We start from the raw sequence: 23,138 nt of genomic DNA, 5'->3' as shown, positions 1-23,138 counted from the left end.
TTGGGACTTAAGACTTTGTTTTTGAAGGGAACTTAAGGGAACCAGCATTTTAAAAAGCAACTGTAAACTGTGTGTTTAGAATGACCACTTTTGACTGCCACCCTTCCCACAACTGCTTTCTTAAACACTTCTCATTGATTTTCATGTTTGTATGAAAAACAAAACTGTTTTTATTACAGTATGTATGTTTTTACTCTGTTGTACAGGACCCTGAGCACTGCATAAATAAACTTCTTATGAAAAGAGAATTTTAAAAAATTAGTTTGTCAGTTCCGTTAATCATTAACACGTTTGGATTCTCGTGTGGAAAACAGGACATTTTTAAAAACGGAAAAGAGTGACAGGAATCTGGGATAGGGTCGTCTTTTGTTGTTTAAAGTATGCTGACTTTTCATTACAATTTCGGAAATAGAGCGCACTTCCTGATACCCTTCTCAGAACCGTAATGGACTTCTGTGACGCACTAGGAGCATACTTAAGCAAATTGTTTCACTGAACCATTTGTTAAAACTGGTAAAGCTGATCAGAGGCATTGCTTACACAATTTTGAATTGACTGTGATTTTTCTAAAACTAGTTTCAAAGTAGGTGGCATTCTCAGGACTTCAAAACCTGAGCTGAGTGAGTACTTACTGCACTCTTTTTAAGGAAAACCAAGTTCTGTGGGCAGCAATATGTTTTCCTAAACTAGAACTAGATTTGTCTCTCAGGGGAAAAGGAGTAGGAAATGGTATAAGGATTTGTGAATGTAGTGGGAGTCTATAATGGTTTTGTTTTTAGTGGATAGTGGGGTATTTTCTTAGGATTTTTTTAGAAGCTATTTTTTAAGAATTTGATACAAGTTCCTCCTTTCCTATCTGCTGATATCTGAAATTAAAAATAAGTTTGTTTTCTATATCACTGTCTATACCAGACTTGCTCTGGTGGGGGAAGGGGACAGGAATAGACAATTTTAGAAAAACACACACCTTCTGTGAAATTACAGGGAAATTTCAATGAAGATGGATTGTTCCTTTTAAAGAGGTAAACAAGAGAAAGTGTACTCTGACTGGTTCTGTTTCCAGAAATCGTCATCTCTGGTCCTCATTTATCACTCTCATGGATGGTAGTCTCGAGAGAAACAATAGTTGTTGCAGTTTCAAGAAGCACTTCTATCATTAGGTTTTTCTAGGTTCAGATTCGAATGTGAAATGTGCTATTAAAAAACAAACAAACAAAACAGGAAGCAATGTTAAGTTATGTACCAGTGTACTCCGTTCAAAGGGATTCACTACAATTAACCCTAGGATTGTAGTATAAGCTGGAAACTATTTTGAACACTTGCAAGGAATAGTTACATTAAACAAATGGAAGATTTAGAATGCTGTAACACATCAGAACCCAGGCTTGGACAATGTTACACATCAACTGAACTAATCTCATATACTTAGCAATGGAGCCTAAGTGCTAATACTAACTATTACAGTTACTGGGACTTTTAATCATGTAAAAAATACACAGGAGGTTCAAAAAACAATAGTCATATACAAACCTCCGTGCTTTCTCATGCATCTGGCAGCTCTGCTAGAAACTGCCAGGGAAGACTAGCGATGCGTAATGGCTGAGGAGACAGGAAATGCACGTTTTGGAGACTTCTGACAAAAAAACTAAGAGCAATTATGTGTTATAATTAAAAGCAAATATTACCTGAGGAAATCTGGAGCTCGTATTATCATATGCTGAAAGTCTTCCAAAGAAAGCTTGCCGTCGTTGTCCAGATCAGCTTCATAAATCACCTTTTCACATGCAAGGCGAACTTCTTCTGGGGTAAGCTCGTTGCGGGTCAGCTTGTTAACGGTTTTCTCCAGATCTGATTTGCATATGTAGTCATCATTGTTAAAATCTGTCAGAGGAAACAAAATGAATTCAATGCAAGAAAGGTCACTATTTCACGTGGCTGACTGCCAAGACTTACTAGGAAGGGCTTAGTTTCCAGGCCGTAACGTATTGATGTAGGCAGAACTTTCAAATGAGATAGGAAGTTACATGTATTTGTATAAAAATTCGAGGAGAACAAAATAAAAATCTTGGTCTCATGTCTCTTTATCATACCTAAGGTAACAATCGTGAATAGCTTAATGGCTAAACGTAGTCTAGCGATAATTAAATCATCCTAGTAAATCAGTACTACTGAATTAAATGGCAGTAACAGCAAGTTAGAGAAGGGGCTTTTCAATTTTGGTGGGGGTTCACTGTAAGATTTAGCTGAATCACAATATTTTATTTATTTATGTATATAAATTTGCCCTTGGAGAAAACTGCTAGAAGTGTGATCCCCACCTAACTCCAGTCAAAACCACGCTGCAGCTTTATGGGCAACCAAATCCTTTGTGATGCACTTTTCAATGCAGTTTCTCAGACAGAAGTATTTCTTAAATGCTTATCAGTTCTTGAAAACTGCAGATAAATTCAAGTTGAAAATATAGTAAATCCTAACCCCAATAAAACAGGAATAGAGACAAGAGGGTATAAAGGACCAGGAGTTTTTGGAGAGAGAATGGGTATTTGAATGCAATGCAGAGAATGGCTGTATTAAAAACACATTAACTAGAAAACATTCTGGTGGCAAAATGGATTATTTTACATTCCTATGTGCAGCTACAGGCTTTCCCCAAAGTTTTTTGCCTGTGTCACTCACCATAAATTTTAAAAGCATAGTAAGCTTTTAAGTCTCTGGGAGCCATTTCACTCAGCACAGAAAACATGTCCAAAAAATCATCTAAAGTCATATTGCCATCTCCATCCTCTGAGAAAACCTCAGCTATCCGCTGGCGGAATGGATTGTCCTGGGAAACAGAACAGAGGAGCGAGGGAAGGTCATTTTTACTAATGCTTCTTTCGGTGGAGATAAGATACAACTCGAGCAAGACTGTTTTTGTTGTAACCCCTTTCTGGCAATCAAATACTCTTTTTTTGGCTCTTATGTTCTTGTCTAATTTATCAGAGTTAGACACAGCTGCGGCTGCTTCAACCTCTGTTCAATTTCAGGGTATTTTCAAGGAATCACTAGAAGCTTCCAGAAAGTCTTGACTTCAGTAGCCAAAATTTATTTGTATTTCATCCTCCCAGCAATTAGTACTGAATGAATTATTTAAAAACGGGTGGATTAAACTGAAATGTGTCACTTGATTCTTGTTGTGCTCTTTGGTCTGTACCTTCAGCTCTGGCATGCTGCCAATGAGTTCATAGGGAAGTGTCACGTCTGGTTTATCGGTGTAGTCGAGTGGAACTAGCTGTGGGGCAAGATCTCGGTATCTGTAAAACAGTCTGAAATAGAAAGAAAGGCTCGTTTAGCGAACAAGTTATTTAGACCTCTGAGATTAATGTGTTTGCCTTTTCTGTCTCATTCTTCACACTCTGCATCCTTTACCAGAGGGATGATATCAGTCTCTAAATAACATTTATTATGCCCTGTAGTTATTGGTGGAAGAGACAATATTAAAAAGAACATAGTATAAGCGGTGAAAAATACAAAGCCTTCATGCTTACAGAAGTATAAAAAAATGCTTACGCAGGTTGGGCAGCCAAGGCCCTACATAAGGTGTATCTAAAAAAAGAGTTTTCACATACTTTCAGATTCACTTCTACATTGCTTCTACGTGGTAACAAGGCACATGACCGTCAACCTGAAGGTCCACTTAATCAGGTTTCAAACACACAAAACAGCGTTTTAAGGCAAAAGGGATCTGTTTTTCAAGTCCACAATGAGGATGACCAAAAATAATGGGCTTAAATTGGAGCATGAAAGAATCAGTTTAAATGTCAGAATAAAACCCTGGATGACTGAAGTCATAGTTAGGGAAAGAGATGTCTGGGACCAACTCTAGCAGGTTTTTCTTCACTCCGTGTATCTCTATTTTTCCATAGAACTGAGGTTTGGAAGACAGAAAACATGCATAGTCATTTGAATGCATTTACTACTTTTTCAGCATGCTACCTGCTTCAGTTCTTTATGCTAAAGGATCCCATTCATTGCTGTTATCAACAAAACAATAGGGCAGAATTTTAAAAGGGATCCTTATCAATAATAAATGTCTTATTCGTGACACAGAGGTTCTGGCATCTGTTTACTACATGCAAAGGCAGATAGATTTAGATTTCAGTTATTACAGATGCATTCATATTTTATTTGATATTGAATTCTTACATGGATATCAAGGATCTAAAGAGGGACGTTTGCACAAAATTGTTATTCATGCTCTGTGCTTCAGAGAGATTAGCAAATAATGTCTGATGACCTGTTGAGAGATGCAGGAACTGAATGAACAGTTATTTTTTCTGTTAATATGCCCAAGGGTTAGTAAAGACAATGAAACTTCAGTGTTATGTATGTTACTATCTGTGTAAATGTATGTATATTTATGATAGGAGAACAAGTTCAAGTTTTCAGTGTAGACTCTCAGTCTCATATGAACAGAATACAAAACCTGTAGATCTTGTGGCCAGAGATGAAGGGAGTATTTGATGAGGTTCATGAAGGCTCCAGGAAAAATGCACCTTAGAGTACCAATACTAATTATTTACATGAAGACGTGAAGAAAATGTGAATAACATTTGACAAAATCATTTATGATTTCATAAAACAGGCTACGTGTCCCAGTGAATAACAGTACACTTTGAAGCTCTTGACTATAAATGTGGTGAGGGAATGCAGAAACCAATGGCAACGTACGCACTAAGATATACTCTGTTACACTTATTTCTGGCATAGAGACTGGTACCTTAACATAAAATTTAGATTTCTGTCTCAGTTTATGGCAGATTACATAGTTTTTATAAACTAAAAAGATAAAATAAAATTAAAATAAAATAGCACATTGCCCAAATGTATCACTTTAATCTTTAACTTTGTATAAATACATTTTCAATTTTTTTAATATCCTATATGTAATCTGTTTTGTAGCAATTTCCATTTTATACATAAAACACACGCACAAGACTCACCTCAGAATTTCTTTCCTTGTAAAGAACGTGCAGTCCTATGAAATAAGAAATGACATAATATGTAATGACATTTTTAGCATGCATTGGCCCTAACTTTTCCACTACAGTGACTCAAATGGAATTATATTGTAATGTATGTGGCCAAGCACTAATACTCTTTCCTTCTGGCATATAATTTATATTTTATAACCCTTCTTGATGTAAGAATCCAAGCATGTTCCTAAAAACCTTTGCTGCAATGTAATACTCTTATTTAGTAATTTTTAAAGAGACTGCTTAAAAAAAAAACACCACCACCACCACCAACAAAAACTATTTACCATTATTCAATATTCTGTCTTAATACCATTTAGTTTGTTTTGTACCTGATATGCATCCAGTTGCTCTGGAGTGAAAATGGTTTGCTTGTTGCCCATTTCTGGCTCTGACTGCTGAGTCTAGTCCCATCATTCTTTCCTCAAAGTCACCTTTATAGCTGGTCTGGATATTCAGATATTAAAAGCTACAACAATGAGGTTCAGGTAAGGCAGAGGATCAAGTAACCAGCTTCCCTATTCCACAGGCTGCAAGGAGTCATAATAGGAGCATTTCATCAAATCTCTAGTCTGACTGTTCAAGGCTCTTATCCAGCATCACTCACCTATCTCCTGTGTGCATAATAAAGACTCACATTACAGTATTTAGCCAAACAAATAATAGCTTCTTGTTTGTGTCTTTGGAGCTGCAAGCAGACTTCATGGACTGTGCATTTTCATTCCTTCATATGGTAAAGTACCTGAAAAGTGTTAGCAATGTCCTTCTTTAAGAATGAACACCAGATGCTAAAAACTAGGGAAAGTGATAGTAACCTCTTGTCCTTTTTGTCTAATTTTCTCTGTAATATGCATTGTGTACTGTCTGCTGATGTTAATGGTAGTTTGCACTTGAGGTAGTATCTAAGAAGCCTTCTCAGTCTCTTTATTCCCCCATTATCTACTAATATAAATTACCACTGGTTAATGGTTATTAATGTGACATGCATGTAAGTAAATATATGTTTTTTACACTGAAAATACATGTGAATATGCAGGTTATACATAAAAACAGAAATGTGCTGGTAAAGGCTATATGAAACACAAAACACAAGGGCAGAGGGTGGACCTGACAGCACTACTATGGCTGTGGTGGGCTGCCTGATTTATTGCCCACAGGTAGGCTGCAAATCTTCATTTCTTGGTCCTTCATTCCGTCTGCCCAGGAGGTATGTCTGGTGTCTGACATTTTGGTGGCCAAATCTACTCCCTGTGGTGAAGATATACCAGCCTCGCTTAAAATAAGCGAAGATCTGAGAATCATTAAGGTTGGAAAAGACCTCCAAGATCATCTGATCCAACCGTCCTCCTACCACCAATGTCACCCACTAAACCATGTCCCTAAGCACCAAGTCCAACCTTTCCTTAATCATCCCCAGCGGTGGTGATGCCACCACCTCCCTGGGCAACCCGCTCCAATGCCTGACTGCTCTTTCTGAGAAGAAATGTCTCCTAATATCTAATCTGAACCTCCCCTGGAGCAACTTGAGGCCATTCCCTCTAGTCCTATCACTAGTTTCCTGTGAGAAGAGGCCGACCCCCCGCTCCTCACACCTTCCTTTCAGGTAGTTGTAGAGAGCAATGAGGTCTCCCCGAGCCTCCTCTTCTCCAGACCAAACACCCCCAGCTCCCTCAGCCCCTCCTCACAGGACTTGTGTCCCACACCCTTCACCAGCTTCGTAGCCCTTCTCTTGACTTCAAACTCTTCACCAGACGCTTCATACTGGGTCTGTTCGGTTCGGAGCCGAGTGTGCGGGGAGGGGACAGGGCTTTGGGTCAGGCTCTTGGCACTGCCGGGCTCCCGGGGCCGTCCTCTGAGGGCCCGCCCGGTGCTGCCGGTTTCTTCCCTCACGGGCAGGGGCCGTTCTCGCCGCCAGGGGGCGGGTGGAGCGGCCATGGCGGACTACGAGGCGGTGCAGCGCGGCCCGCTGCGGCTGAAGGGCAGCGGAACCGGGCTGGGGGCCGGCAAACGGTGAGGGGGCGGCGGCGGGGGGGAACCGGCGAGAGGTTGGGGACCGGGGCCGGGCGCTGGGGACCCGGGGCCGGGCGCTGGAGACCCGGGGCCGGGCGCTGGGGACCCGGGCGCTGGGGACCCGGGGCCGGGCGCTGGGGACCCGGGCGCTGGGGACCCGGGGCCGGGCGCTGACCGCCCGCTGTCTTCAGGAAGAAGAAGAAGGCGAAGGACAAGGCCCAGATTCTGGAGCAGATCGTGAGCAGCAAGAAGCAGGAGGAGGAGAAGAAGCGTGGCCTGGATAAGCGGACCCCGGCCCAAGTGGCGTACGAGAAGATGCAGGAGAAGCGGGTAGGGCCAGACCCCTCCTGGGGGCTTGGGCAGCGTTAAAAGCCCCAAAGGCTCCCTCAGATGCAGCCTCTGAGGGGTTGCTGTGAGTAACCGGCCTCTCTTGTGTCTTCTTCCAGCAAATGGAGAGGATCCTGAAGAAAGCGTCTAAAACCCACAAGCAGAGAGTTGAGGTGAGCAGAATTATCCTGATTTACTCCTACTCGCATGTATTTATCAGCACACAGGCTTACTGGGCCGGAAGAGTTCTTTTATTTCTGTGAAACACAAGAGCTGTGAGAACAGCATCTTGTAGTTCAACAGCAATGTCTGTGTCACATGTTAAATGTTTTTGTTTCTTTTTTCTCATCCCCTAGGACTTTAACAGGCACCTGGATACTCTGACTGAGCATTACGACATTCCGAAAGTCAGCTGGACCAAGTGAATGGACTGCTTTTCGAGGCTTTGCATCAGGAGTTCTGTTTGTATTGAACGGGGTTGCCATGTAAATCTGTGTATTCTTGATATTGAGTATTTAATATATCTTCTGAACGTTTATGACCTTGTACTGTCTGATTTCATTGTTTTGTTTTTTAAAATCAAATATACAACAAAATCTCTTCTTGGCTCGTAAACATTGGTTTATAGAGTTGCAGAGGACTATTTTTTTTAGTGCTCAAAGCCAGGTTAAGGCCAAAGTCAATTGCTTTGAGCTAACTGAAAAATGTTCTTTTATTTGTTCAATACTAACAGTTCTCCTTTTTAGAAGTGGAGTCTTTGACAGTGTCACACTGTGTAAGCTGTTGTTGTAAGTTATAGGACTTGTATAATTTCCATCTATATATAGGGGAGGAGGGGGGTGTGCTGTGTTCTAAAATCCTCTTGTACTTTTACCTTTCATGTAACTTCTTATTAAAATACTGCTTTCATCCTTCATTTTGGTGCTGACTTCCCTACGAAATGAGGGGCAGTGCACTGATGAGGAGGCAGTGCACAAGGAGGAGTTCGTTTTATGTGGATTAAACGTAACAACCTAAATCGTATCCTTTGTATTTGCATTTACTGCTGTGCTAAGTGCTCCTATGGGGTTGTGCGTGCCGTTTTTGAGGTGCTTGCCTGCGTTTACAGTTGTTACTCTGAGAGGTGATGCGACTGTTGTGTATCTACACATTCCAAACCCTCCCATTCTTCATTATCCCGAGTGTTTTTCCTCTTCTATCGCTGATCCGGCCCTGGGTTCCCCCCTCAGCCTGCCCGAGCCCCCCCCCCTCTGTGGGCTGCGGCGCCGTTCCGCGGTGGGGGCGAAGCCCGAGGCCCGCCGGACTATTTAACATCCCTGTCGCTGTGTTCTTCCGCTGTTCTGACGGCGCCGTGCTTGGATCCCTCCGCGCCGCCGGGCCTCGTTTCGCCGCTCCCCGCCGGAAGTGTCGCTGCCGGAAGCGGAAGTGGCTGTGGCCGTGGCCGGGGGCACGGCGGCCCAGGCGGCGGCGCGATGTCGGCCAGCGCCGTCTACGTGCTGGACCTGAAGGGGAAGGTGAGGGCGGGCTGTGGCCGCCCCCCGCCCCGGCGGCTCCCCTCGGCCCCGGGATGCTGCTTGAGGGGCCGTGCGAGCCCTGGGCCCGGTGTGGTGGGGCTGCCCCGGCCTCTCTTGGGCGTCCGGCAGCCGTCTGCCTCTTCCCGGGGCCTCTCTGCTGGCACTCCCGGTTTGATGTAGGGCTGGGGGGTCGCGCTGTGACAGGGGAGCTGTGCCCTGTGAGTCTCCTTCGCAGTTACAGCTGCTGGGAGCAGCAGGGCTCTCGGGCATCCCGGCTCGGGTAATTAATGTCCGCTTTAATTGGCGGCGGTTTGTCCCAGAAGAGTTGGTGTTTTCCCATCTTAAAAGTTGTTGTTAGCGTGTGTGCAGCTGTAGGTGGGGAATAACACTAGAAAATAGCACTGCGCAACTCCGGGATGGAAGATTAGGATTTGTGTTCTAATCAGCAAACTATTTTGCTGTTGTGGTTTGTATTTGTAGTGTGCAGAGAGTGTGCTGATGCTTGGTGGTTTTTTATTTTTTTTAACGTTACTTAGAAGCATTTTAAATAACTGATGTGTTGGTCTTGCATGGTAACACCGTGTCTTGAAGGAGACAAAATGTAAGCTTAGAGTTTTTTTTTTTATAGGTTCTCATCTGTCGAAATTACCGTGGAGATGTGGACATGTCAGAGGTGGAGCATTTTATGCCAATCCTTATGGAAAAGGAAGAAGAGGGGACGCTTTCTCCTATTCTAGCCCACGGAGGAGTTCGTTTTATGTGGATTAAACACAACAACCTATATCGTATCCTTTATACTGCGAATACCTTGCGTTTACCGATATGCCACGCGCTGCAGTTTTACTTCCATTGTTTGTGTCTAAACGCAAAGCTGGAGAACGGGTGGAGGGGCGTAATTAAGGAGGCTCGTACTAAACTAAACGGTCTTATGCTTTACACACTGTAATATGCACCAGCAACATAGTGCACAGAGAAGTGTTTGTATTAATTTCACTTTCACAAATTATTTTCTGAAGGTTTATCTTTACCTCTCATTAGGCCAAATGCACTGCTAATTAACTCTTAGTGTTTTGGCCAGTCGCAATTGTCCAGCTGCTTTTAAAAATGCACTTTGTGAACTTTTTTAAATGGTAATTTTGAATGTATGTTCCTGAACATCTTTTATCAGTTGTTGCGACTTCTAAGAAGAATGCTTGTGTATCACTGGTGTTTTCGTTTTTATATAAAGTAGTTCAGGTTAGTAGAAAATCTCAAAAGTAACCTCCATCTTTTTGTTTTCAGTGTAGTCTAAAGCTGATCTAAACAAAGCATATAGGGCTTTCACTTTCTTTTTTTAAAGAATTCTTTGGGTATTTTGACTTTATATTTGGTTATTTTGTAGAAATACCTTCCTAACACTAGTAGTGGAATTGGTATTTCCTAGCTGAGTAGGCAAAGGATGTGACACGTTGCTGTAGTAGTTGCACAAGACCTGAGAACACAGAATAAAACTGAACGTGATGCAGGAGTGGTGACATGTCACGTACAGATTCTGTGTGGCATGGTACGGATTCTGTACCTGGCATGAAGAATATCTTCCCCAGAATAAATATTTTTCTTTAAATAGAGTTGCTTCTAGGATTCTGCACCTCATTTAATTGCGGTGGGTTTTCCTGAGGCTAATCTTCTAAACAGAATGGTGTTTGTGAATGACGGGCTTTGATTTGGGGCTTTTTTGAAAATTATTTTAGTTGTAAGAATACATTCTGCGTGTGCTGCAGTTCCTCAGCTAATGTCCTCCATTTTCCCCTCCCTCTTTTTGTTGTTGTTCTCCCAGGTTTTTTCTGAATATTTCAAGGAGTTGGAAGAAGAGAGCATTAGGGATAACTTTGTTATTATTTATGAGTTGTTAGATGAGCTTATGGATTTTGGTTACCCGCAAACCACTGATAGTAAAATTTTACAAGAGTAAGTATATGTCTGCATCGCTTTCAGTAGCAAAGTCCTTGGGAAAGTTTTAAGTGTTCTCCTATATGCAAACAAATGTTCTGGCTTGCTCCAGTTATCAGAATATTTAATACTTGGTAAAAACATAACCTTGTAGTATCCAACAATGAGGGCTCAAAGGGCTGTGGTAAATGGGGCTACATCAGGCTGGTGGCCGTCACCTGTGGCCTCCCCCAGGGCTCTGTTTTAGGGCCAGTTCTCTTCAAAGTTTTTATAAATGATTTGGGCATAGGACTAGAAGGTTTTCAGTAAATTGTGCTCTCAGTCGTAGGTCTGAATTTCTGGGTAGACCTGTGTGGTGCCAGGAGTTGGACTCCATCCTTGTGGGTCCCTTCGAACTCGGGATGTTCTATGAACTTCTGTTTATTGCTGACGTGAGTCTGACAGTGAAGGTGCTTCAAACATCACAAAATATAATTTGTTGTGGTTGTAAAGGTACATCACTCAGGAAGGTCACAAACTTGAAACTGGAGCTCCACGTCCACCCGCCACTGTTACAAATGCTGTTTCATGGAGGTCAGAAGGGATAAAATACAGGAAGAATGAAGTATTCCTAGATGTTATAGAGTCTGTCAACCTTTTGGTGAGTACCTTTTCCTTGAACTTTTAATGAAAACTTAGTAGGAAGTCTTGAAAAGAGCTTATTGTCTGAAAAACTTACAAGGTTATCATAAAAAATAAGCCTAACTGTCTTACCTTTCTTTCTTACCTTTTTCTTTGCTGTCCAGGTCAGTGCCAATGGAAATGTGTTGCGGAGTGAGATAGTTGGATCCATCAAAATGCGGGTCTTTCTTTCGGGAATGCCAGAGCTCCGCCTTGGTTTAAATGACAAAGTTCTCTTTGATAATACAGGCCGTGAGTATTTCAGTGCTGGCTTGGGAATCATCAAGCTCTGAAATCTTAGGTTTGGGGATGCTTGAAGTTGAGGTGAAAGGATTTGTTCTAAGGTGATAGAAGTACTTGTTTTATCAGAAAACCACGTTAGGTTTTGTGTGCCAGTACCAGGAAAAGATGGAATACCACTGTGAATGTGGGAACCATCTGGGCTTCCTTTTCTCTTTTCATCGGGAGTTCCGTAGTCCTAAAAAACTACAGCAGACTAAACCAAGGTGGGGGTGATATCAGCAAGCAGCTACTTTGCTGTGTAACTGGCTGTGACGAGGCTTCAGATGTAATATCAGGAGCAACTTGACATCTTGGGGTGTGTGTTTTGATAGGTGGCAAAAGTAAATCCGTAGAACTGGAAGATGTGAAGTTTCACCAGTGCGTTCGTCTCTCTCGCTTTGAAAACGACAGGACGATTTCTTTCATTCCGCCTGATGGAGAGTTTGAACTCATGTCGTATCGTCTTAATACCCATGTAAGCCCGGATGTTTGGGTCTGGACTAGAGCAATTTTTTATGTGAGAATAATTTAGACTGTAGGTGAAGCTGCTAATGGCTTTCCCTTAATTTTTTTTCTTTTGGGTATCAGCAGTATTGTGAAGTCAAACATTGATAGCAAAACTTTGTGCTTGCTCTTTTTGGAGGAAGTAAGAATGCGTTTAGAAATAACTTGGCAGCAAGTCTCTGTCTTTTCAACTACTGTTGAAACTGCTCCCAAAACTGGCTGATTTTTATTTTTATTTTTTTTAAGCTAACCAAATGACAGTGTGGCAATTCATTGTGCTTGACAACATCGGTATAGAGTATGTTAGCCACAATGATAAAGACAGCTTTCCTTTGAGAAAAGGAAAAGCTCAGTGCAGAGGAGGTCTGTAATTTGCAACTATGACAGGAGACAATAAATGAGAAGTCCTGAAGTTTTCACATGAGTTTGTTTTTTTTTCCCTTTCTTTTAAAGGATGGTAGCTCTAAATTAGAGTTGTTTTTAGAGATTTTTCATTGTTTAATTTATTAAGAAAAAAGGAAAAAAAAGCACCCACATAATTACATTCCAAAATATTTGATAACTGAAGAAGTTCGGAACTAATCGGAGAATGTCTTTTTTTCCTTAAGGCTGTCATTTTTGCAAGTTTGGTTTTCTGTCGGTTCTTGCTTGTTTTTATAATTACTTCCCAAAAAACACCTGCCACTTCAAACACCACAAACATTCTGTGTTTCTGTGGAATTCATGTATTGAGTGTAATTTTATGCGGAAATGATATTTTTGTGACCATGTTGAAGTAAAATCTACAGCTGTTGAATGTTTTTCTGATCAGGTAAAACCACTTATCTGGATTGAGTCCGTGATTGAAAAACATTCCCACAGCCGCATCGAGTACATGATCAAGGTCAGAAGTTCTAAAATAATTACGGCTACTTTTAGTCTTCTCTCTCATTTGTTTTCAGTGCTTGGCCAGCAGTGCATGTATTTTTGTACAAACATCTAACATTTCTGTGGGACTTGCATCTTTTTTGAGAAGTTAATTTGTTCTCTGTTGCAGCGCTTTCTCAGTAGATTGGGGTGGAGGGGAATCGTGTCTCAGAGCTCTCTGAACTTACTCACACAATGGAAATTTTTAGAGACTGGCTTTTCTCCCTGTCCTTCTTTAGGCGAAAAGTCAATTTAAGCGTAGATCAACTGCCAACAATGTAGAAATTCACATTCCAGTACCAAATGATGCAGACTCGCCAAAGTTTAAAACCACTGTTGGAAGTGTCAAATGGGTTCCAGAGAACAGTGAAATTGTCTGGTCCATTAAATCTTTTCCAGTAAGTATTATTTTTAGTCTTATCACCCAATAGTACAATAATTACTTAAAGGTAATTCATTTCATGAATGTTCAGGCTCAGCCTAAAGCACATTTCAGCAGTATTGGACAAGTAGCACTGGCCTCTTCCCCCTTCCTCGGATGAAAGATTGGAGCTAGTGGAAAAAATAAGGTAGAATAGTTCAGTTGGAAGGGACCTTTGATGATAGCTAGTCCAAATTTCTGATCTATTCAGGGCTAACCAAAAGTTAAAGCCTGTTAATAAGGTTGTTATCCGTATGCCTCAAACACTGACAGGTGTTGAACATCAACAACCTCTGTAGGAAGACTGTTCTAGTGTTTCACCACCTTCACTGTAAAGAAATTTTTCTTTTATGAGGTTTGTTTGTAATCTTTTTAGCTGAGATAACTTTTCAGAACAGTATTAGAGAGTAGGTTTCTGAGCAATATCGGTGGATGGTGTAATCCCTTGGCCTAGATGTAGCAGCACCTGTTTTAGTTTATCAGACTGTGCTTCTTGGGTGGTGCCATGGGCATTAGAGCTATCTCACCGTTTAATCAGAATAGTCAGAAAGAAAACTTAATTTCTTACGTTTTCTTTAAGTATGAAACTGGAAGAAAATGAATTATGCCTCAGGCTGGTCTTAAACTGATCTGCATTTAAAAATAAGTGTTTCCTTCTAAGCTCTAGAGAAGATTTGAAATGTGTAATGGAATTCAACAATTTGATACTATGCATAGTTTAAAACAACTTGTATTGTTGGAAGCTCTTTAGTTTGTTTCAATTAAAAAAAAAAAGTCTTCTTTTTTGGTAAGGGTGGAAAAGAATATCTAATGAGAGCTCACTTTGGACTTCCAAGTGTTGAAGCTGAAGACAAGGAAGGAAAACCTCCCATTAGTGTCAAATTTGAGATTCCATATTTCACCACTTCGGGAATCCAGGTTAGTAGATGAAAATAGAAATACCGGTAAAGCTTGTGCTAGGCTTTTAACACAGAAATAGTTGTTGTTCAGCCTTGTAGCGTTGTCTGCCTTGTCCCTAGGGCTCCTGACTTAGCTCCTTTGTTCTGTGTTTTGTTTGCTGCACGTACATCTCCCTGCACCTCACATGAAAGTACCATGACTCCTTGCTTATTAGTATGACAAGTCTGGATTCCCCCTACTTTAGGGGAACCTCTTAACGATAACAATCAGAGAACTGGCTGCATTATTTCAGATGGAAAGCATGCTGTTAATACAAGTGTCGGGAGTTTATCCTTACACTTACAGCTGAAAGTTTTGCTTTTCTAGATGGTTTCTCTTCATTGTTATCCATGAAATACCCTTTTGACCACCATAACTCCCCCAAATTATTTTTTTTTTTCTAAACACTGCTTGGCTGGCATGGAAGACTAACGTAGCACATCCTTCTTTCCAGGTTCGCTACTTAAAGATAATTGAGAAGAGCGGCTATCAGGCTCTCCCGTGGGTTCGTTACATTACCCAGAATGGAGGTAAATTGGAAAGCAGTGGTCTGTAGACATCTCCATCTTGCATATTTTGTTTCTCCAGGATATACCTACAAACTGAAACACAAAAATAGTTTGCTCATATTCTTTGATGTTAAACTCTACGGTATAATGCATTACATTCGTGTTTGCTGCTTTTTCTAGTCACTTTTTTATTGCTGTCTAAATGAAAAACTCAACAGGATAGTGCAGTAGTGCTGTTCACTGAATCCAAAATTAATTACCAAGAATTTGGGGGGAATATAAGTTAGGAAGTATCTCATACATGTCATTTTGTCAGCTTTGGGATGAATAAATACTGTATTCTAAAAGCTACTAAGTCTGTTAAACAACAACAACAAAAAAACACTTCCACTTCTTTGCTTTTTGTTAACTTTTTCTGGCTTGGAAGCTTGTAATCACCTTAAGTGTTTTAAAGCCCATTTTTGTGTTTATTCTACATGAAGATCTGTCTTTTTCTGATTTTCTTTTATCTCTTAATTCCAATTTACTGATCTGCTTTAGACAATATACTAAATCTTTTTTTTCCCCTTTACAGACTACCAGCTTCGAACACAGTAGAACAACTTCCAAGCACCACAGATGACAAAACTTCAGGCCTAGAACTTGTTTGCAGAAGTTTCTGTGGTACTGAGAGCTGTGAATGTTGTTGCCAAGGGTCTTGTCACTGCAAACTTGGATTAGGCAGGAGAAAGATTGGAAATTTACTGTTTTCAATAATGTGTTTGAGCATTTGAACCATTAGTATTGATTGTGTGAATATTTATTTCATTCTTAGAACATGCTGATCTTGCTGCTAAATGCTAATTACATTAGGAGTAGCCGTTACCGTGAAGAGCCAGGAATACAGAATGAACCCTGAGAATGTCTTGTCAATGCCTTGTCCATTATATTCACAAAGTTTCTAGTATTCACATTTTAGGACCTTTGAAGTCATTGGTAGTGTTATCCTGCAGATTAGGTAGACAAGTGTGCAATTACATGACTGCTGAACAGTTAGTTGTATTTAGCCCGAGGTATTTATTTTTTTTCTGGGCATATGGGTGCCTTAACTCATTCAGAGCTCTGTTAACTTATAAAATTTTAAGAAATACGAGTTAAAACTATCAGGAGTCCAAAAGTACTATTTGCTCTTTTTGCATGGTTTCAAACCAATTCATCTGACAGAACAAGTTGTGGGTTTGTACACAGATAAGTAGGTGTGTTAACTGAGAACAAGAGATTGTGGAAAATGTCTATGGGAACATCTCTGTGGAAGCATGATTACTAGTTGATGTTAGTTGGGATGCACACTGGAGAGTTTCAAGCCTGTGATACTCCGTGGGTATGAAAGCCCTATGCCAATTAACTAGTATTCGCTTTTTCTTTATTCATAAACTCAAAACTGTAAGGTGTGAGACTTCTTTAAAAAAAAGAAAAATGAGGGAAAAGAAGATTAAAGCAATTCTGCAGGTGATGAAATCTTGTAGGAAGATTTTTTTTAAAAATAACTATATAGCTAGTATTCACTTTCCCCTCCCCCAGATAATGATATACTCTGGCCTATTCTTGATGATTGTTTACGGAGAGGCTGATGAAAATACTGCTACCATTCTTCAGGCTTGCCTTTTTGTTTATTTGAGGCAAATACTTCCCTTTTTGCTAGAGCTCGCTAGAATTGCTTAACTTTATTTGCTCTAAAGGGGATGCTTTCTTTCTCAGTCTCCATTTGTAAGTAACTTATAACTTCCTGGCAGAGTGGACAACAGATGAGAATGTTATACTTAAAGGTATTTTTTTTACATGCTGTTTCATTTTTCTGAGAAGCTAAGGTTGGCATGGGTGTACATAGTTATTTTGATTTCAGAAAAAAGAATAACAGCTATCAGTATTTTCTTTAAACAATTTTTATAATGGTTTGGTTAGAATTTAGTACTCCCAGACAGATGCTAAATTTAAACCATCAGAAGCTAAATACATGTGCACAAATGTGATGTATACACTGTGTGCAAGGTTCTCCACACTACTTTCTTGACAGTTCATGACTCACAAGATTGAAATGTATTTCAGTCATAGTCCCCACTAAATCCTCATAGGTTATAAATCCCTGTATGCAGTTTATATTATTAGTTTAAGAAAATCAACTAAATTCCCCTGAGATGCAGCTACTGTAATATTACAGAAAGACCAGTCTCGGAAGAGCCTGACATCTGACGGTATCTGGGCAGTAACAAGACAGTTAGCCGCATAGGCAAAGATTGTTGTGGACATGTATTTTCTGTAAGATTACTGTATTTGTCACCCAACAAACATGACGTCGAAACAAATTAAATGACCTTGTTCAAAATATTGGTTCCACTACTCACTTTTGTTTGAACAGCTGAGCTTATGACTGGACTAAACATTTTATATTAAAACTGTAACTGGTTGACCAATCACTTTACCTGGTGACTATTCTTCCAACTGTTATTTGCCTGTGAAATGTGACTTAAAAGCTTCATTTGTTTTCCTGTTGAAGGTTATTTCTTACAGACCAGAACCATGTTTTTCTTGTATTTTGTAGCAACTTAAGTCTGCTTTGATGATGGGGCATCAGTCCTACTTGTCCGCAAGTAATAAAGAGCAAAAATTCCTCTTTGAATCAATTGCATCTCACTCTTTTTTTTACCTTCGTTCTACGGCAAGATGTTGCTTCTAATCCTAGTGTACCTTCAATTATTCTAATATGAGACCCAAGTAAGTGGAACTGAGCTTTGCAAAAGCTGAAAGTATTCTTGTTCCTGATTTGTTTATTAAATAGTGGAAAAAATCTTTGTGGTGTTGTTCTGTGCAAAACTTGTACACCAGGGGAAAAAAAAAACCAACACCACCTAATTCACTCATTGAGATGCAGGGTCTCAGCATGCTTTTGCAGGCATGAAGACAGAAATAGAGATGTGGTATTATTCTAGCACTAGGTTTTGTTCAAGGAGTAACTTCAGTCTCTAAGTTTTGTTCTTAGAGCAACTGCTAATTTTTTATTTTTTTTATCTTGGTGGCTTCTGCACTAATGTGGGGAAAATGTAAATTTAATGGTCTGCCAGTGTTACACATAACTGCCTGATATAAAATAAGAAAATTTGCATAATTCAAATAAGCAGTAAGGTATCTGGTCTGTATTTTCAGCTCAGTGTGGTTTCATAGCTGTCTCTGTTACGTGGAATTTGAAACATTGAAAGACTCAACTTCTTAAGTGACTCAGAAAACACGTCTGTTCCTAATACCAAGCCAGCAATGTTCGAATATTCTCCGCAGTCTTGGTTTTTGAGAACACTGAAGTAGGGTATTTTTTTCCTCTCAGTGAGCTTAATTGTGTTTTCCCTGCTCTATGCTTAACACAGGCTTGCTCAGAATATTTAAAGAGCAGAAAACGTTGCCCTCCATCCCTAAGGCATGCAAAACTGCAATCTCATCTAACCATTAGTTAATGAATAAATATTTAGCTGTGCATCAGGGTGTGTCAGCAGCAGTGCTCCACTGGATTAAATAGGTAGTTTACTTCCCGTAGTGGCATATACGTGTATCTGATGTCCTGGCTTTCTCAGAATGGAAGTTTGCAACACCCAGCTATGGTTTTGGTGTTTTTTTCCCTTTTCCTCCTACCCCTCCATGGCCAGTGCTGCCAGTAGGTGGCGTTCTGAGCACGACGCATGTTCTGGGGCCATCATTTCCCATTAACTGTCAAAAATAGACACACGCTGAACGGTATGTACTCATGTATGTTTGGGGTTGGAAGGTACAACTATTTTATTGCCTCTTGGTTCACTATATATATATATGTATAAAAACAAAAACAAAAACAAAAACAAAAACAAACAACAAAAAAACACTACAATTTTAGTCCTATTCAGTTTGGTGGTTCTTTTTTCTTTTTGGAAGCTCAGTAACTTCGATTTCATTTGACAGTTTTCTCTTAACATTCTTCTTTCTTTCTGTTCTTCTCATGTGCCTGATAATAGTAACCTTGCTACAAAGAGTAGAGGGCATCAACGCAAAGGGGATGGATGAGCCACTGCAGTGCTACGGAAGGAGCTACTTGGAGCTGTATGGCAGTGTTACGAGACTTCAAGACATTGCTGCTGCACAAACCCTGCTAGTTGAACAGGACTGTATGGTGGTGTGAGGCTGCACCTCCAAACTGCTCATAGAATCAAGACTGCAGGTGGTCTGAAAGCTCCTCAACATAAAAGGGGTATCTTTTTTTCCACTTAATTACTTCTAGGGAACTGTTTTTTGTCATAATGAAGGAAACCAGAACCTATGTCCCAAACAAATAAAATGGATGCACTGGAAAATCTTCATTCCCCATCAGTATTCCAGGTCGGGTGGTTCTTTCATTGCTTTTCTCTTGCGTGTTGTTACTTTTCCTTCCTTATTGCCATCCCTTAATGGCTGTGTACTCTTGGACTGCTTATATGTGCTTCCTGACTGCACATATCTGAGCTGGCTCTGTCAATAAAACATTCTTACGCATAAAGAGAGACAATGAGGCTTTATCCATAGTGGATTTGTCTTCGGCTAAGAGATTGCACCTGTTTATTTCTGACTTCATATTCTTTGACAAGAAGTGGGCTAAACCTTGGCACCTCTGTCTTTATCGTGTGCCAAATGCAGCATGTTGCAATTCTTTCAGAGTTTTTTTTTCCCCTTTGTGGTTGACACCCACTGCTGTTTGTAATTGCAGCAGCCCTGGCACAGCGAAGGTTGATGGCCTTGCAGAAGCTAGCGTGAGAGTGCAGCATTAAGGGACACCATGAATTACCGTAATTGTTACGGTAATTAATTACACGGCAATGTTGTTTATGCTACAGGAGTCATCGTACTGAAATCATAAACGATTGTAAACCTTTTCCAACAAATTTTGTGTAATCCAGACTGTTACGTGAGTGATGCTCTCCCTGCACACAGATAAAACTTGTTTCTCTGGTAGCTGGGGCATGTTGTCGACTCAGCATTTGTGAAAGCACAGGGTCTGTGTTAGTCACATCTCTCGTTGTCAGATCCAGGAGGTTCCCTTCTGTAGTTATTTTGCTATGTTATTAGTGCATTAGTTAAAGACTTTGGGTACTGATGTATTTCCTGCCTTCCTGGGGCTGGCGAGCTGGGCTGTAACTCTTCGATCTCTTTGGCTTTGGCTGCACAGGGTCTGTGCACGGCTCGTGGCCAGCTCTGGGTGTGGGCTCTTCCCCTCATAAAGCTTTGCAACACGACCGTTCCTCTGGGCAGCAGCGCGTTCTCCTGTGTTCCTTGCACACCAGTTCCTAAACAGAACAACGTCATGTGTTTTCAAAGATAGGACTTGTAGCTAAACTCGGTTCTGTGTTTGTTCTCCCAAAAATGAAGGATTCTTGTTTTTTATTAGGACATGTTCTGGGCTATGTTCCCAGGAACTTGGTGCAAAAAGTTATCTGAAATTGAAATCTTCAAAAAGCCCTGCAAAGGCAAGGGTGTTGCACAGGAAGATTATAACCACTTTTCCCACTTCACCTCTTCTACCACCCTGGGGATGTTGGCGGACTGGTTGAACTAGAAGATGTGGATAATTTTGTGCTTAATATCAGAACTGATGCCCAGCTTAGCCTTACGACCTTCCTCTCCTTCCTCTTCTGTCACACACTCTTCCCCCTTCACGCTGCCAACACTTCTTGACGCTTGTTCTGGTCTCGTTGACTTCCTTGGCAGTTGGCAGCATTGCACTGATGCAACTGCATTGTCCTGTCGGTGGAATTACTGGCTCATTGTTCTGAAAATACTACAGCCGAGAACGTGGATGGCAGGAGCCTCCAAGTTCGTTTGCAGGCTGATGGTCAAATAAGCAGAACCAGGCCTGAATCAACTGGTCAGCAACGTGAAGAGCACGACGCTCCCCGAGTCAGCGTGCTGGGCTAGGGCCCGTTCTGGAGAAAGTTTTGCAGGCTTACTTCAAATCTTGGCTGTGGATTTGTACCTTGGATCAAAGTTGTGCTGCAGGCCCTTCTCCAATATAAAGCAGAGAAACGTAAAACAACAAATATCTAGTGAAATCCAAACACAATCTGTTCTATGTTATGCTACAAAAATGAATGAACTCTGCCTCCCACCCTCTCCCACTGTGGCTTGCTGTGAATAAGCACTGCTCAAAGGAAATTATCACAAGAAGTTCTGCCTCTTTCCAGCAGAAATAATAACGGAGCAAGGAAAAATGCTGACTGGCTTTACCTCTGCTCTTCCACTTGGGCAGCTATGGGTTAACAGGGGCTGGGGTGTTTGAAGCGGCACTTAAAGGACTTGCCCTTGGCACAGAACCAAAGCCCAAATATTCATTTACAAGGCTTTAAAAGTGATTATCTATTAAGCTTAAAAACAAAACCACTTTTCTTTCCTTCATAAGGACATATATTAGAGACACAAGGACACACAGAAGATATATTCTGTATACCTCATGTATTCAGCTATGCCTCATGTGAGACTCTCGAGCAACATGGTTGTTGCACCAAGGATTTTTGAAGGACAGAAAAATATCTAGGTGAAAACAGGCCCACGAGGCTAAATCCATGTTAGTTATTTATGAGTCTTGAAGCCAAGGGTTACAAGTCACTGATGTACCTGTTAGAACCAGTTGGATAAGAAGGAAGGCTGCAGAGGAGCTCCTTACCAGCGTGATTTTGGATTGCACTGGTTGAGAAGCAAGGTATCGAGCCCATGCTATGAATCAGAGAGGATCGACCTCACTCTGGGTTCTTCCACTTTCTGCTTTGGTTTGAGAGCTTGTGGAAGCTGCTGGTTTCTGCCCACGTCCTGCTGAGTGTACGTGTGGTTCTGCACCAGCAGGGAAGGAGAGGTCTGGGAATCCCACAAAGTCCCGGGGCGAGCAGAAGCACTGTTTTTTTTTGTTGTGTTGAGATTTAGGACGGCTCGCATGTGCCCAGAGACCCTGTCAGGGCTTTGTAGTGGGCTGGTGAATCCGGTTGGGTGCTTAGTGGTGGGTTGGAGATCTCAGCTGTGCATTAGAAGCAGATGGTTAGGAGGTAATGTAATCTACCCAAAGCCAGCTGCAGTTTCATGTTTTCAAGACGTTCTTCCTTGAAGGTCCTGGAGTGCTGTGTTCCAGGCTCCAGACCTGTGACTGCGGCCTTGAGCCACTGGACTAGCTGAGGAGCTTTAACAAAAGTAAAAAGATGGGAAGAACTTGAAGAGACTTCAGTGTAAAAGTTGTAAAGAAGGTGCAGGGGAAAAGCCACGATGAATGAGGTCTTTTAGGAAATTCCAACATTGTAAAGCGGTGAAATCTGCTGTTTAATCCTGAAACAAAACAAAACAAAGCAAGCCTATAAAGTTGGAGTGGAGTGCATTTAACACTGATAAAAGAAAATGGAGTGTAAAATTCCTCCTTCTCACCATATTTGTTTAGAAACGGACTTGGTGAAGCACCGCCCCATGCCAGAGGTAGGAACCCTTTGCTATTGGAACTGAGCTCTCCTCTGCGTCCCAGCCACCTCTAATTAATCCCTGCCCAACAGCAAGTGCATGGTTGCAGAACGAGTGTTTATTTTCCTTCTTGCTTATTTATTAAAACAAAAGCACAAGACAGAGCGCTTGTACGTGTTGTGAACTCTACAATTGTTAAAGTTTCCGAGAGGTCACAAGGGTCCCAGATAACATTAGCAGCTAAGTGCTATGTTGTCCTTTTGTGTTATCAACAGGAAACATCTTTACCAGCACAGGAACTACAGCTTTGTAATTGGCCTGGCGCAAGAACATGACAGTATTTTCTCATCCTATCAGGACTCGGATATTTTGGGAGCTGGTATATAAAGCACACAGCACACAGTGTCTCTTGGACATTCGGAACAGGTTCATGGCAGAAATCAGTGCACTTTGCTATTTTAGTAGTTGCTATAGCTGCAGCATGAATGGTTTTTCTTGCCCTGCATGGTTCGGGGTGATATTTCGTTACAGTTCGTATGTATATTTTTATTATTTGAGTGCAGATGGACATACTTAAAGTAATTAACATGGTGATATAAGTCTTGTAAAGAAGCCTTTAGCAAATAAACAGTAAATCCATAAATCATATAAATGGAGGCCT

At 41.0% G+C, this 23,138-nt stretch overlaps 3 protein-coding genes across 5 annotated transcripts; 2 read left to right on the top strand and 1 right to left on the bottom strand.

Annotated features, from left to right (window-relative positions):
• Nucleotides 1–134: 134 nt before the first annotated feature.
• Nucleotides 135–6,777, bottom strand: CIB3 (calcium and integrin binding family member 3). Of its 3 annotated transcripts, none has more exons than XM_035348054.1 (7): nt 6,719–6,777; nt 5,348–5,484; nt 4,983–5,017; nt 3,194–3,305; nt 2,677–2,824; nt 1,686–1,881; nt 135–1,194 (listed from the first exon to the last, which is right to left on the bottom strand). In XM_035348054.1, the coding sequence occupies exons 2-7, from the start codon at nt 5,396–5,398 to the stop codon at nt 1,173–1,175; spliced, it is 564 nt and encodes a 187-aa protein (XP_035203945.1). In that variant the 5' UTR covers nt 5,399–5,484; nt 6,719–6,777; the 3' UTR covers nt 135–1,172. The 3 variants fall into 3 exon arrangements, with proteins under 3 accessions (XP_035203945.1, XP_035203946.1, XP_035203944.1); XM_035348055.1 differs by lacking the exon at nt 6,719–6,777 and adding an exon at nt 5,623–5,772; XM_035348053.1 differs by lacking the exon at nt 6,719–6,777 and having other exon boundaries at nt 5,348–5,772.
• Nucleotides 6,778–6,884: 107 nt separating this feature from the next.
• FAM32A (family with sequence similarity 32 member A) lies at nt 6,885–8,375 on the top strand. The gene is made up of 4 exons (XM_035348056.1): nt 6,885–7,025; nt 7,217–7,355; nt 7,472–7,525; nt 7,709–8,375. The coding sequence occupies exons 1-4, from the start codon at nt 6,949–6,951 to the stop codon at nt 7,775–7,777; spliced, it is 339 nt and encodes a 112-aa protein (XP_035203947.1). The 5' UTR covers nt 6,885–6,948; the 3' UTR covers nt 7,778–8,375.
• A 335-nt stretch (nt 8,376–8,710) lies between these two features.
• AP1M1 (adaptor related protein complex 1 subunit mu 1) lies at nt 8,711–17,877 on the top strand. The gene is made up of 12 exons (XM_035348027.1): nt 8,711–8,866; nt 9,495–9,651; nt 10,035–10,102; nt 10,683–10,813; nt 11,288–11,435; nt 11,581–11,707; nt 12,070–12,212; nt 13,053–13,124; nt 13,387–13,545; nt 14,361–14,486; nt 14,962–15,037; nt 15,591–17,877. Exons 1-12 carry the CDS (start codon nt 8,825–8,827, stop codon nt 15,611–15,613), a joined length of 1,272 nt encoding a protein of 423 aa, XP_035203918.1. The 5' UTR covers nt 8,711–8,824; the 3' UTR covers nt 15,614–17,877.
• Nucleotides 17,878–23,138: the final 5,261 nt, after the last annotated feature.

The sequence above is a fragment of the Oxyura jamaicensis genome, chromosome 28 (assembly GCF_011077185.1).
Source record: "Oxyura jamaicensis isolate SHBP4307 breed ruddy duck chromosome 28, BPBGC_Ojam_1.0, whole genome shotgun sequence".
In the NCBI taxonomy this organism is placed as follows: domain Eukaryota; kingdom Metazoa; phylum Chordata; class Aves; order Anseriformes; family Anatidae; genus Oxyura; species Oxyura jamaicensis.
Note: the sequence above shows the minus strand (reverse complement) of the source record. Positions and strands in the feature narration are given on the sequence as shown.